Below are 16,523 nucleotides of genomic sequence, written 5' to 3'. Positions count from 1 at the left end.
TTCTATCCAAGACTAAAAAACCTTTTTTTAACTTTCTTCCCCAGCATGGGACAGAAGTGATTTTTGTTCAAATTCATTTTCGCTTTTTTTTTTCAAAATATTATTTTACATTTGAAATCCTGCCCCCATATATATAGGCGCTCCAGGCAACTGCCTAGGTGCTAGCGCTCACACTGTTTGATATTTTTTAAGTCACATCAATCCAGTCAAGGGTTAACCATTTTCTTTTGTTAGGCGAAAAAAATAAATAATCAGTAAGTTAAGCTATAATAATATCATACATTTAAAAGACAGGTTCAAAAGTGAAGTTTCTAGAAATGAAAAAAAAATTGATACGAAAAATCATCAACTAGAACATTATCAAATCGAGCCCATAAAATATAGTTTCCAAGTACCCTTTATCTTTCAAGTGAACCAAAGCGAATGGTTGCCCCGTAAATTACTGTAATAAAGTAGCGCTCAAATCAAATAGGAACTTCAAAGTCCACTTCCAATGGTCAGAAGTCATCCAGACGGATATCAAACTGTATAAACAAAATATTTCATTTAAGAATAAAAGTAAGTTTATTATAATTCTTTAAAGATTTTTGAGTTAAAGTTTATTATATGTAACTGTTTACCTGAAGAGAACTTATCATCATCTAATTTAGGAGATTAAAAATTTAACATGATTAAACGATGTTTATTCTTATATCATTGAATTTAAAATACATACATACAACCCTTATCTGCATCCGATGGTGCATAGGGCACTGCATGATATGAACGCAGTTATCTTGATCGTTAACACATGAAGGAAAGGAGATCAGCCCTCCGCTTCAGATACCAGTCCAGGGTAATATTGAATTAATATCAGAGTAAAAAATCACTTAAATTTATTTTACCCCCTTAGTAATTGAACCCAGGACCTCCAGTATGGTAGCCGAGTGTGTTGACCATTACACTACGGGGTGTAAAAATTAATTTATTATGGCGGAATTTAAAAAATATATATAATTTAAAGTAATTGCAATGAAAAAATTATGTTTCTAACAAAAACAGAGATTTGGAATGTAAAAAGGCAACAATATATGCAAGATATAAGCAGCTATTCCTACATATATATATATTTTTTTACATAGATAGAATTTTTTTTATATATTTTATATAATTATATGCATTACGGCTCTTTAGGCATAGCCTGTGTTGAGCCGAAATACTTACATGTTAATACAATATATATATTTTTTAATTACTACATTTCATACATTACACACAATAGATACAATAACAATTTACAGTAGAAAGGTTTTACGATAAAATAATTACGCCTGGACTTTAATTGATTCTCTTTCCACCTTGTCCCTACCAACGAGAAGCAACCATCGACGGACACTGTTCTTAATATGAGACTTACCCCATCTCCGGAGATTATTGTTGGCTATTGTATTAGCTAAAACTTTTTTTGATGTATGACTTTCTTCCCAATTATTAATACTTATAAAATAATTATTATTAATACATGGTATCAAGTGGTAAAATAAAAAAATTCCAAATTGGAAAAAATATTAATTTATTATACCTATAAATTTGATAATAGGAATCACAATAAATCAGTCCAATAATTTATTGTCAATATATTCTACAGATACATATTATATTTATGTTCAAATCCTTTGAAAGTATCTTAAAAAAAAAACTATATTTTATTCGGTGGTATGATCATTCATTAATTATAGTAATATGCATATTTTATATTTACAACACATCAATTATTTTATATTATTGCAAAATCCATATAATAATAATATTAAAATTACAAAATTAAGTAACATTTAAATATCGCAGTCATACAGGAGAAAGTGACCAAGTGCATTTGTGCAAAAACGTGATCATTGACTGTTTGGTGTCTTACTAGCTAATTTTGCCATGAAAAAAATCTGAAGGAACTTGGAAGTATAATATATAGACTTGTTAAAAATGACAAACTGGATTGATGTTTATTTTCTCGCCAAGCAAGTGACTTCAATGGCCCTCCTGAACATTTTACGTTTTGGTAGTTGGTCACTTTCTCCTGTAAGTCTACGATATGTATCCTCAATAGCTTTGACCCAATCTCTGTGGTGAGCAATGAAGGCAACAATAGTGTACGTTACTCACTGCATCTGTGAGCGGCAGGTACCTAAGATTCAAATCTACATTTTTCAATAAATTATATATATATATATATATATATATATATATATATATATATATATATATATATATATATATATATATATATATATATAGATATATATATATAGATATATGTATATATATATATATATATATATATATATATATATATATATATATATATATATATATATACATATATCTATATATTTTTGGACTAAGTACAATCTACTTAGTCCAAAAATGCAAAAAAATGTACAACAAAAAAAATATCCCTGTGTTTTGAGTTTACACAGCCGAGTAACTCGAGCGCTTCTGTTCGTTTAAAATAGTGAATGAAAAAGGCAAATTTAGTGCCACGTGGTGTAGACATCATAACAGATTTAAGACAAAGAGATTGGATTCAAATTTATTAATTGATATAGTGTCTAAATCATTGTAAGTAATAAATTTCATTAAAAATATTATTCAATGATTAGGGACATGAATTTTTTATATTGGGTCATGGTGGAATTTTTAGAAATGTCAAGGATAAGTTTCTGGTAGCTGATGTACACCACATAAACTTGTAAATACAGATAGACAAAAAATATTAAAATTCACAGTACAATGACAAGTTGAAGATGTGTGACATAACAAAGAGAAAGTTTTTGTACTGTTTTCCATAAGGTAAAATTAATCAGTAATTTCTTTTATAGAATAGGGCCAATAATTTATTTTTTTTAAATTATTACAATATTTAATATACATATGTACATAATAAGTTTATAAACAACCTTATTTTTGTAGAACAAAAAAAAACAAACTTTAATTCTGAATGAAAAAAATATTTGTGAAAAATGCGTAATTGGCCATCTGGATTTAGGTACATGAGAACCTACAGAATTCAAAATATATATCTTAATTACAATATCAACTACTTTTGCAAATGTACACACATAATAATATATTAATTACAATTTTATGCAGATAATATGAAAAAAAAGTTGGCACGAGGAAAAATAAACTTAATTACTCCTTGTTTTAAGAGGTACAAGTAAATCAAAAATAATTTTACAATTTATTCGGTTTAAAAAAATAACTTTATTAAAAAATTTAAATAAAATATTTCAAAATTTATTTGGTGGATTTTTAGTCTTTTCTTTTTCCAACTTCTAAATCCGGAGAATAGAAGTTCATAATGCAAATATGTAATATATTGAGATCAGAAAATGAAACAAGTTATAAACATTTTTTATGGACACTCCTCTGCATATTCAGTCATTAGTGGAGTGTGTAGTCTTTTTTGCCTACAACGTACAATCTAATTTGCAAACTCGTATCATCATAATTATAATCATAAATTACATTAAAAAATAAACCGTTTTTGGTATATTGACAAAAAGAAGTATTTGCATAGACCGGTTTAATTTGGCAGAGATAATTCACATTTCACTTCTTATCTTTCCGTGGTATGTGCATCTATTTATACGTAATAAAATAAATAAAATCCCACATAGACATAGTCTGTGCGTGGGTATACAATATACACAATATATCTTCAATTTATATGAGAGGCAAAAAACCTCTATCTTTTTTTAACTTTCTTATGAAAAATCAAGTTGGGTTACGGTCATACATATTGCATAATTGATCATAATCAATTTAATGCTTAGCAAGTAATAAGATGCAGAGCCTCTATTAGTGAGGATGGGAAAGGAAGATATGATAATACCCGGATAAATCAAATTTTCTTGAATTATTTCTTCAATTGGAATCCAACCCTCGATGTTAGTTTCGCAATCGAGGGTTTACCCGACTATACTGCGGCGCATATCTTACCCGAAGGTACAGTCCACTTCAGAAAATTATTTGTAAAATTGCTTGCAGAAAATTGCACTGTCGAAAGGATACATTGAAAAATAATAACGTGATCATTTTCGTACGAAGATGACAAACTTATTGCGAAAAAGTTTAAAATTTGCTTATATAAACATGGTATTGATAACATCTTATAAAAATAAATATTTAATACAAATTTATTATGTTCAACCATTACACTTAACACTATATATTTTTTTATCAAACATATAATATTATTTTATTTAATTTTATTATTAACACTTTTGTATTATAATTTACTTGTATTTAATGTATCAAAATATGTATTTAGAAATTAAATGTGCAAAATCATTTGTTTTGATGTAGAGATTTGGAAGGAGTAGAAGAAAAATTACAATTAAAAGAAACTAAATCTTCGGCAAATATTTCCGAAATGGACATTGAATCGTGTACGCGTTGTCCAAAGTCAAAATGTTTGTTAAAATCATGTAAATAAATATTCTCTTTATTTTCTACATTCTCGAAAATTGGGCTGTACTTTTTAGGAGGTTTGAATAATTCGTTGCAGCTCAAGTGATTAGAGAAGTCGGAGGAAGTTTCATCATTGAAACCGCTATCGAAACGTTTCCAGCTGACGCTAGATGCCTCCGCATGGCAGCTGAAGGACTTGGTGACCTCCGCGTGCCGAGTGGAGCTGCACACGGTCACTTCGGTGGATGCTTCCGCACTCACATTTCCCGAGCACAAGTCATTGAAGCCACTGTCCATTCGGCTCAAGGGGACTCTCTTATTTGTCAGATCAGTTAAGCAATAAGGTTGCGGATTGATTACAGTTGAATTATCGTAACATATATAATTGGAACTAGCGAATGTGGAAGGATCCCGATGGATTTTGTCCACTTCCACATTGAAGCTGTTATCGAGTGACATAGGACTAGATTTAGAAACGCGACTGGCTTCCGCACTCGACAGAGTTTGCTTAGAATACATCTTATGTTTAGTAGGAGTAAGGTATTGATAAACATCTTTCAGTCTGTCATTCTCCTCGTCAATTGCACTTTCACAATCACACAAATTTTCTTTAGGAAATAACTTAAAATTACTTTCCACCGTTGTTAAGTCCGCTTCGCATTGTTGACAACTTCCTGAAGTGAATCGTCTCGTTTGGAGTGTAAAATTATGCATTTCTCTATTCCGGTGGCAGTCTTGAGATAACTCGGCTGAATTGGAATTAGAATCACCTGAAATATTTGGTAGAATGAATAATAGATTCAATTAGGTACAATTAATTTACCGTTTGCGATAACGATAGCTTAGCTCGATGATCGGAGCCGTCAAATAAATATCGAAGAGGAAACTCACCCATGATGGAATGGCAGCGTAGAGACTGGTCGCCGGAGAAGTTCATGGAAACGTCAGAACTCGCTTCCATACTGAAGTCTAACTTCATAGCGGACTTTCTGCTCCCGAGGCTAGAAACCGAAGCTTCAGACTCTGTTCTCCTAACCAAAAGATCATCTTCCGTATGTGGAAATGATTTAAATTGAAAGCATCCAAATTCCTTACTGGAATTAATCTTCATGGCAACATCAGATCCATCGGATGGAGTGGAGTTTACCGATGACTCGGGTGTACTTTTCTCGGGTGTCGACTGTGAGAACGGAGATGCGTCACAAGTATGATGAATGCTGTTTTTGTCAGGCGAAGCCATTGGAGAGATTAATTTAGCCTTGCTTTTCTAAAAAAAGATTTATCATTAATAAAGTTAATCTATGCATATATAATCATTTGACAAAAGGGAACTAATTAAATGATGGTCAAATTATTGTTTTCTTTAGCTATTGAAATTCTTACTACATTTCAAATAATTGGTTGTCAAAATAATATTTGCATAGCAGAATTTATAAATAATCACGATAATCACAAAATTTTTGTAAAATTTGAAAACAAAAAAAATGGGAAGCAAAAATAAAAATAATTCACAACCGAACCACACAGAGTTATTTCCTGGTACCGAGCGGTGTTTTTTTCTCTAAGCGGAAATTATTTGGGATTGGAAATTTTTATGTGGCATTTATGCATTTGGAATGTTCAAATATGTTTGAATATTTTACACTTATAACATTATAAACATGAGCGAGATACAGATTAACTGCAATGTTGATTTAAACAAAAAGAAGATGTATTGTATAAACTTCACGCAATCAAGACAAAGTGGAAATAATCAGACATTATGAAAGAGGTGAACTTTTTCTTGAATCGGGCGTTTGTATGACAAACAAATGAACAGTATAAACTTATTTACATCATTCTTCTGGAGCAGTCATTTGGCAAGAACAATATTGTGGGAAAGTGAGGACCACCCGTAACTGTATAACAAACAAACCTGGGGTGATTTTCCAATAGGGGACAAGGAGGGCGATCTCATTCCACTAGTTTCCCCGCTGTACCTCTGGTTGAGTTTACACTTGTCTTCCATAATGGGACTGAACTCTCCTAGCTGCACACGGAGATCTCGAGTAGAGAGAATGCCACTCCCCACTCCATTCCACTCTTCGCACCGCTGTACGGAGTCTGCGGCATCGGGAGTGTCGAAAGTTCGCTTCAAACCACGGAACAAAGCATTCTGCAAGCAGTTAATTCAATTAGTATACGGACGCTGGAAAAACATATTGTTCTTCTGTCCCGCCAAGAGAGGCTACTTTACAGACAAGCCATCTAGCATGAATGAATTGTGATTATTTTAAAATAAAACTATATGGAAAATATAGTGCAAAATATGGCATTGTAAAACATATTGTTCTTCTGTCCCGCCAAGAGAGGCTACTTTACAGACAAGCCATCTAGCATGAATGAATTGTGATTATTTTAAAATAAAACTATATGGAAAATATAGTGCAAAATATGGCATTGTAAAACATATTGTTCTTCTGTCCCGCCAAGAGAGGCTACTTTACAGACAAGCCATCTAGCATGAATGAATTGTGATTATTTTAAAATAAAACTATATGGAAAATATAGTGCAAAATATGGCATTATTAAGTTATGTAAATATACAATACAATAAAAGTTCATTAATTACAACTATAATATGATTATACTATACTAATTTTGTTAAAGAATTAACAAGAATGATTTTTTTTTAAATGAATCTGAAAACAAAAAAAAAAATTTAAACTAAATAAAGATGCCTGGAAATCCATCTTATGGAATTCAAATAAATCTTATTTAATAAAAATACAAATTATTTTATCAAAGAACAGTGGGCCATTTTTTTTTTACATTCGAATTTTAGTCCCTTTAATTTCAAATTGATGAAATATTACTGTATTTTAATCAACATAATAAAACATGTATTTACCACACTGGGACTATTGAAAGTAGGACATGATGTATTATGGTAACTAGTATGGTGATCCTCTTCTCCATCAGAAAAGACTTCTTCAAAACACAATTTACGCCGAAGAGAGGCATTGGCTGAAATATCAGCATCTCCAATTCCCATTTGATCCTGTAATTATAATTACATTCATTAACATCAATGAAATACATTCTATGGATATTTAAAAAAAAAACACAACAACAAAAGGTTCATAGAAAAAGCCGTGATTATTGAAACTGTGTTAAGAGACCTGTAAAAAAAAGGGAGGTAAGGTTCCTAAAATATTTTTTTTATAATCTATCCCAGCAACTTGATTTTCAATAAAAAAATATATGCATATGTATTAGTAAAACACAAAAGAAAGTAACTATTTTTAGTATAATTCATTTTCTACCTCATCAATGTTGAAGACATACAAACTACCAATACGAAAAAAAATGTTTTGTTCATATTATCATCTTCATTGTATGAATTTTCTGTGCTCCTTAAAAATCTGTAACTATGGATTATTTGCTGGTCTTCACAAGGTTTATGTAGATTTACTAGCATAGAAGTAGTAAACATATTATAATTATTATATGAAGGTTTGTGCAACTTTTTAATGGTACAAAAATCTTAACATGTTAATTTGAAACCGGGTTGCAGGGTGGTTACATGTATTTCATAGTGCAAATATCTGATCTTGACAAATTATGAAGAAAAAAAAAATCATCACACAAATGAGGTGTATAAAAGATTTGTGTCCAATATTCAAAATTAATTACAGGTATAAAAATGCATTATGGGGTAATATAATCAACTGCTTTATACCAGGTCTGTTACCTCAGAATTGCTGGTTTTTTATTGATTGATTCATGCGTTTGGAATTCTTAAAAAATATACATTTTTCGTTGCCAATAACAATTCGATGGAAAAAATGGTTTCCTTTGTTTCGTGTGGGCAGTATTTCGTAGGTGTTGAGACGTCACTCCTGCTGCCTTTTGTCCAAATTGTGAGGCACCCATTTCCCAATCTCCCGAATCATTCCCACGACATGCAGATGCTTGGAAATGGCCAGTTGATGTTCAAGTCGAAATTGCCCTCACTAAACCGACTGAATCAATATCGGCATGTCCTTTCACGAGGGGGATTGTTGGCGTATGCCTCCACAAGCATTCTTTGCCATTCGGCAGCAGATTCTTGGAGATGACGCGGTAAAGCGTAACTTGTGACCTTTCTTCGGTACAAAATTTGACATGATTACCACAGAAAAAAACTACTTTGCTGTATGTTATTGATATTAATATGCAATGATCATTGTTGAAAGGTGTTTAACCGACAAAAAAACCTTGCGTGACATTTTTTCGGGAATGACTCTGTTTGCATGTAATGCCACCTATGAGCAAATGGCATTTCAGAGGTGACAGACCTGGTAAATAATATTTCCACAGTACAAAAATAAATTATTGGCAAAAACCAACCTTATTAAATGTATAAAATTGTTTTAATGTGTTTTCTACTTGGGGTGGCAGTTCGGCAGGAAAACTGAGCTTGGTCTGGGTCCAAACTGAAAATCAAATTTAAGTAGATAATTATCAAAAAGTCAAAATAAATACATGATTATTCTCAATACTTATCTACACGCTGTGGATAAATTTAACTTTACTTCTAGACTTTTATTTGTAACAAATTTGATATTTTTAAACTGGTAGTCGATCAATATTGGCAGGAAGTTAATTTTACTGAGGAAAGTTAAATGGATATTTGAAATTATTCCGTAACAAAATATTCGGTTTTGGTTACCGGAGAGGATAAGTTATAGATCGAGGAATTCTAGTATAGTTTTGAATGAATATGCAACCTATATTTAAAAAATAAGTTACCTTCTCTCGAAGTGGACTTGATACCTTCCGGGGTAGCGTGTTCTGTAGGAGGGTCCATGGGGAGAATATTGGTCTGTTTCGGAGCTTCATTCAGAGGACTCGGGACGATCATCTCTTGAGAAAAGAACCTAGAATTTAATTTAACAGCAAAAATTACAATACCGTTTTTTTTACGGACATTAAGATCTACAAACTGCTTACAAACTACTTACTTTGCTTGTCTTAACACGCCTTAATTATTAAATTAATACTTTTACCATTAGATTGCAAAGTCAGATTAACAAAAAAATTCTTAGAATTCTTTTTAAGACAAGAGGAATTTTAAATCAAAGTATAAGACGCACCTAATTTTGGAGGCAATTTTTTTAAGGAAAAAATGCAATTTCGTTTTTGGAAATTAAGAATGTAAAAGTGTTCAGGATACTTACTTTTCTATGGCTTCTTTCGCTTTCCTTTCTAGAATAGGATCCGGAGTGGGATCAAACTGGCTATTGCAAGGAATAATATCGGCCGGCTTCAGAATCGAGACATGTTCGATATCCCACTTGAAGGAGCCAGACGACTCTCGAATTTTAAACATCCCCGGACTAAAACAAAACCAAGGCGATTGATACATTTTCTGCCCAAGGAAACTAAAACAAATCTAAATATTATGATTAAAATTCTTCCATTTACAGAGATGTTCCTCGAGGTAAATATTACCCAGGAACAAGACAGAGATTGAAATCCAAAGCTTACGCTTCGAGAAGGAACGATGATCCTTCACTCTAAGAAAAATTGGCAAACACCTCTGAATATAGGTGTTAGATTTAGACGGTATTTGAGTAAGGATGATTTGCTCCCATGGTAGTGTTATTATTAATTGTCGTCGATTTTGAATTTATGAGATGAAGGTTCGGGGTTCGAATCCATCACAATTTGATCCTTATTTTCAATCGTATTTCGGTGATTAAATCAAGCTAAATTTACCTGCAGATTGGAGTATGAAGATTCTCGACGAGCGCTTTCTCGAAAGGATTTCTTATTTTAAAAAACGGTTGAGGCGGAGTGCAATGGCTTTGGGATGGGAATCGCATAGGACTTCCAGATGTGTAATGACTAGAACTAGTTACGGAAGACATTTGAATATTAGCTAAAGGACTCCTGAAGCGGGGATGATTAAATTTTATCGAAGGCGAACGATGAATACTAGCGGAATCTTTTTGGGGGGTCTTAAACGCAGTGTGTTTATTTGAAGCCATGGTTTTCTTTTAAAATTAAAAATACGGACACTACACACTAAATCTAATAAAAATTCGTAAATAAAAAACCAACGTCATCCCCCAACGGTCAAAAAACTTAAAACTTAATCATAGACGAGATTAGCAACAGAACACAGAACTAAACCGAACGAATTTCAAACTGATTCAAATTTTAACGTATTCCGATCGACTTGACGTTTGAGCTATGCAGATGGCGCTAGTATCACTCGAGTCGGCAAAAATGCAAACTGCGATCTTCATTGAAGAGTGAATCATCGTTATCCTGGAAAATACATAACGGAGGCACAACGGAGGTACCTACTGGGTGCCTACTCTTTCCTAGTACCAACTAACCGAAGGGGGTAATTTATATTTGTGTGAATTCTAAGAAAATATCAAATATGTATTTTGGTAGATTTTTTAATTAGGTTGGTACGAAAAAATCCAAATCATTTTAATTCAGAGGTGAGCATCCGCACGGGGCCTCAGGCTTAGGAAACCTCGAGCTTTAGGGGGGCTTTCTCTAGAAGCCTATTTGGGATGAGATTATTTATTTATGACAGCATTCAACGACACGAGCATATGTGCAACAAACCTTTGTACACTTTGATTACCAGTTTTGTACTTTTCTTTTGTTCATCAGTCCAAATTTAGTAAATTTCATGTATATTTTATGTAAATAATAATGCAGTGCTCCACCATCATACTAATTAACAATTCGTTAATAAAAATACATCCTTTTTACTGCAAACAAATTACCAATATTAATTTTACACATGTCTTCTTTATTGATTTTTTTAGAATAATCGTCTGGTGTTAAAATAATATTATGTGTTTCTTTATGTCATATAATTAATTAAAAATATTTTTTATTACCGATTGTTTTTATTATGATTATAAAATTATACTCATTATGTATGAAGCAGATCATTTAAAATTCATATGTCGATTCATAAAGCCCCGTCCAAAAACTTGAAATTTTATGTATTTTTGAAATTTTATGTTTTGTGAAGGGTTTCTTAAAAGTGTTATAATTATGAAAATTGTGGGTTAAATTAAATGAAACTTCTGGTATTCGTTTGAAACACTTTGAAAATTAAAGTTTTTTTTTTACTAAATTTCGCCTTTATGGAGAGTACAAACAAACTTTGTGTACAAACATTGCAATGTTTGTACACAAAGTCCTTTTTTGTGCTTTGCATACACTTTGCAGGCAAGACCAATACAAAACACGATTTGTGACGTGATTTATATCAAGACATGTTTAAAACATGATTTATGTCAAAATTGCCAATGTTGCGATAAATCTTGTTTACTGGTCAAACTATTTTTTTTTATTCAAGAAAATTTGTCGCTTATATCATCGACTATGATATAATTATAAATTTTAAAAAAAAAACTCACTCCTGCACACGTTAAATTAGAGATATAACCAGATCCTACTCTTATACAGTACTACTAAGGATACCATATTTGTGGATTTTGCTAGGATTGTACACACGGAATGCAAATCGTCCTCGCCATGATATCATCGCTTCGTCCAAAGAAATGTTTTGCTTTGGTTTATAAGCAGCTTAAAATAGAGGAATAAAATGCTCTATGAGCGATTGTATTCTATACAGCCTATTGTAATCTACGAGACGCAATTCATTGTTTGACAAATGAAGCATTTGCAATATTTGGAAAAATCTATTACTGTACATAGATCAGTAACAGTAAGGCCAAAAATGAGCGTTTCTAACATAGCGTTAGAAGACCAGTAGTCTCTGAGCCGATTCTTGCCTACATGCCCCAAAATAATAAATAGTCCCATAAATTTTTCCATCTCAGCCACAATGACATCAGTCCATTGCGAATCCTTGCTATGCGTGCACAGTTTATGTACATTATGCCTTCAATATATAATAATATATTCGTTTGATCTACAACTAAACAAAACTATTCCCAAGGATCAACTCCGCCGTTAACATTGCAGTTTGAGGTTTATTTGGGAACTCTTTTACCTCAGGATTCCCAAAGATTTTTTACCAGAAAAGGAACAGCATAATATTCTGATGTCCAGTTGGTAACGCTGTCAGGAATCCTGTACATTCTGGTGAGACGTGGTGCTGCTCCTGATAAAAAACTCAAATTCTGAGAAGAACTGTGTAAATCTCTTCTTCCAGTTCTTGTACGAGCTCCACCTCTCGACGTCGCACATCTCGGAACGTGCAAAGGTAGCACCTGTTCTATCAAGCATGTCCACTTTCATCACCGGTATCTCTATTGGCTTCGCATCATCCAAAGTACGGTCCGACCGCGGTGAAACATGTCGGACCACAAATCATCTACTTATCCGATGTCACTAGACGTCGATGAATCGACATCTGAATCGGAATCGAACATCAATTCAAAGATGTTTTGTTTTCAATTATAAATGAAACTATACTTGTAGAATTTTTTAGAATAAAAATGAACAATATTGAGATTCTAATGAGGACATAACGAAAATTAAAAATAAATTGCCTGTCAAAATTGACCGCTTGGTTTGGCGAGTCACAAAACTAAAATAATATTTATCAAAAACATTATATTAATCATTACGTTAAATGTAATATATTTACCATTTCTGATAAAAATTCATAGCAGTTCCGCGTAAAATATCCCTCGTAAGTAATCTTCAAAATCGAACGCCAACTGCAAGCGAAACAGTAATGGCGGGTGACGGCAATGAAAAAAATATACATTTTAGTCGATAAAGGAGGTCCTTATATTTATCGATATTACAAATCAGCTGACATTTTTTAAATGCTTTGAGTATTTGCTATTCATAGAACTAAAAAAAATATAATAGAAGACAGTAGATGTCAAAAAAATGCACATTTTACGACGACTGCTTCATCACGTCAAAACACGGAACCGGGATCCAACGTTCGTTTACACAATCACGTGTTTTCACGGCTCCGGGATACAACGTGTTAAGCAACGTTTATTCTGATGTGGATAAAAAAGTTCAGGTTAAACAAGTAAAACTCAATGGCAGGCGGCCCGAACAATTTATGTATAAATATAAATATATATTTATACATATATATATATATATATATATATATATATACATATATATATATATATATATATATATATATATATATATATATATATATATATATATATATATATATATATATATATATATATATATATATATATATATATATATATATATATTATATATATATATATATATATATATATATATATATATATATATATATATATATATATATATAACCATATATATATATATTAATATTTTATATAATAACAAAATAAGTTTATAAATACTAAGGCGGAAAATCACAGCGATTTAAATATTTAATGATGTGCAAGTTTTTTTTAAATCATTTAACCAAAGCATTTAAAAAAACATCGCGATGCTGAAATGTTGTAATTTGAAATTAAAAGTAGCTTTTTCAAATATCATAGTTCGTGAAGAAAGCTTGCTGTTTTTTTTGTTGTATTTTAATTATTTATTTATGTGTACTTTCAATGATAACTAAAACACTCGAAGTGTTAACGACGCGTTAGTTCTTGACATTTTTATTTATATAAAACTGAATGCAATGAGTTTTAAGCTGGGTACCGCCTGTATATAGGTAAGTTCCTACCAGAAGCTAAAAAAATATTTAAAATGTTTGAGATCACGTTTCTTTTATTTTTTCCGACCCATTCTTAGTGCAGCTTTTGTTGAAAAGTTTTTCTACGTACCTACTCAAAAGCAATGAGACGAGAAAACTTAATAGCAGTCTAAGAACGATATAAGGCTGAGATTAGAGTATACATTTATCAATATTATACTCGTATTATCTAATGTCGCACAGGATTATATTATTTGATAAAAAGGTTTCGAGTTTTGGAGCCTGAAGCTAATACCAGTTTAGTAAATGCTCAACATTCGCTGTATTTCCATGTCCTCGTAATAATACATCAGTAAAAAAAACTGGTTCACAGGGCACAACGATGTGGATTTCTTCTTTCTGTCTGCTTTCTGGACTTGCAAACATTTAAATAATATATGTGGCTTAGGACTTAGATGGTCTAGGTCTAGGTCTAGGTGGTTTATCTAATATCTTCATATCATATTGTACTATTACACTTGAAATGAAAGATTTTTCAACAATACTCAAAAGTGACAAACACGATTTCACTAGTTATTTCCTAAATAATTCCTCTAAGTAAAAATACTAAAACTAACAATTTATGCCAACCCAATTCTGCCATTTCCCCCTTACATTATTCTTAATCAGCATGATTTTATCAATAAATGTTCTATAACATTCTATTACGTATCAAAATATTTACTTAACGTATTTAAGTAATAATTATAGGAGTAGTTCTAAACTCTAAATGTTAATTCTATAAAAACAAAAAATATTTGAAAAAAACAGCTTAATTCTTGAATTTACTTTAAGGGTTAAGTAAATCACATAAAAAATAACAGTACTCTACATTGAACTATATATTTTACCGTATAGATATACACTAGAGTTCGCTAAATACCTACATAATATATGTACAAGGATAATTTGTAAAGTACACAATTGAAACTACCAAAAACAAATCAATATCGGTATGGTAATATTATTACCGTGTGTGCACTTCAAAATAGAAGAATATAGGCGGGTTTATTAATAAACGCTCATATCAATTACTTTAGTGCATAAATTACTCTCCTGAATAAAAAAATGTTGTATTCACGTACGAGGCGTACAATTTTATTTTTTAATAAACGGCTCATAAGACGATGAAACGAATTCTCTACGCTATGCGGCTATTATCATATTTATATTGGTTCTTCCCAAACATTATGGATGTTTTTGATTTCAGGAAAATACAGCGCGCAAGTTATGAACTCATGCAGATTATCACAGGTCATGGAGGATTTATTAGTTACCTTTGCCACTTCAAACTATTACAGATCGACAGCTGTACGTGCGATGGTTTTATACTTCAAGACGTTCCTTACGCAGGGAAAAATATCAACTCGAGGCGCGAAACAGAAGTCTCAATAAAGGACATCAAATATGTAACAAATCATAGGGACTTGTCCAGAGTGGTGGTAGCATGCGCGATAAAGTTAGCCCGTAAAAAGTATTAATCAAAATAGGACACGAAATGCCGAACAGAAGTCGAACGGAAGGTCTGGCGATCCGTTGCGAAGAAAGTAATGGTTCGTCTTCTCCTTTTTAATTGACTGTGGTTTACTCGTCACGGAGGTATACCGCATCTATGCGGAGAGTCGCACGAAGAGGCCACAACCGACCGCCCTACTCGATTCACACAAAGTTATTTCACGTAAAATAAAAATCCCTTTGCCTTTTACTAAATAAAAGCTTTGTTCACCATAAGCAAGAAAATAATAATAAATAAAAACAATTTATCAGACTACAACCAAACTCTTAATCTAGGGCAGCGGCTTCCAACCTGTGGTACGGTATCACCGGTGGTACGTGAGTAGATAGTTGTGGTGCCCGAAAAATAATCAGTAATGGCGGATAAAAAAAGTTTTTAAAAAATCAGACATAAAAATATCATTGAAAATATATACATATTTTTTTTTAATTTATAAATTTAAGTTAAATTAATTAATTAAATTTATTTGAATTATCAACTTAATTTCAATTCATTTAATTCCATGTATTTTAATATAAATCAGATGTTTAAAAAAATACTTCTTTAAATTTCCTGATTTTAAATTTCGACGAGAAATGAGCTTCGGCACCTTTTATTTAAAAAAAAAAAACATTGTGATATGTAAAGTTCAAATGTCTCATTTTATTAGAAAAATATAAAATCTTTGGTATTTTTTTAAACTTGAATAAATTGAGTTTTCGGAAATATACTCACCCTTTAAAATTTATAATGCAAATAGAATAACATATTTCTCGAAATACCTACAATCATTTTTACGAAGTGGTACAATTAAGCGTGATGTAGGTACTATCAAGTGGTAAGCGAGCCAAAAACGGTTGGGAGACGCTGATCTAGAGGCTTTGGGGGTTATTATTTTAAATAAAT

At 31.6% G+C, this 16,523-nt stretch overlaps 1 protein-coding gene across 2 annotated transcripts; it reads right to left on the bottom strand.

Annotated features, from left to right (window-relative positions):
- Positions 1-2,379: 2,379 nt before the first annotated feature.
- Positions 2,380-10,639, bottom strand: bora (aurora kinase A activator-like protein bora). 2 transcript variants are annotated; one of them, XM_088262796.1, is made up of 8 exons: positions 10,192-10,639; positions 9,651-9,809; positions 9,223-9,350; positions 8,821-8,906; positions 7,340-7,489; positions 6,365-6,604; positions 5,341-5,716; positions 2,380-5,198 (listed from the first exon to the last, which is right to left on the bottom strand). In XM_088262796.1, exons 1-8 carry the CDS (start codon positions 10,461-10,463, stop codon positions 4,327-4,329), a joined length of 2,283 nt encoding a protein of 760 aa, XP_088118922.1. In that variant the 5' UTR covers positions 10,464-10,639; the 3' UTR covers positions 2,380-4,326. The 2 variants fall into 2 exon arrangements, with proteins under 2 accessions (XP_088118922.1, XP_088118920.1); XM_088262794.1 differs by having other exon boundaries at positions 2,381-5,219.
- Positions 10,640-16,523: the final 5,884 nt, after the last annotated feature.

Source organism: Brachycentrus maculatus, unplaced genomic scaffold (assembly GCF_059751285.1).
Source record: "Brachycentrus maculatus isolate JH-2025_06_01 unplaced genomic scaffold, ASM5975128v1 h1tg000189l, whole genome shotgun sequence".
Classification (NCBI taxonomy): Eukaryota; Metazoa; Arthropoda; class Insecta; order Trichoptera; family Brachycentridae; genus Brachycentrus; species Brachycentrus maculatus.
This window is presented reverse-complemented; position numbering and strand designations above follow the sequence as displayed.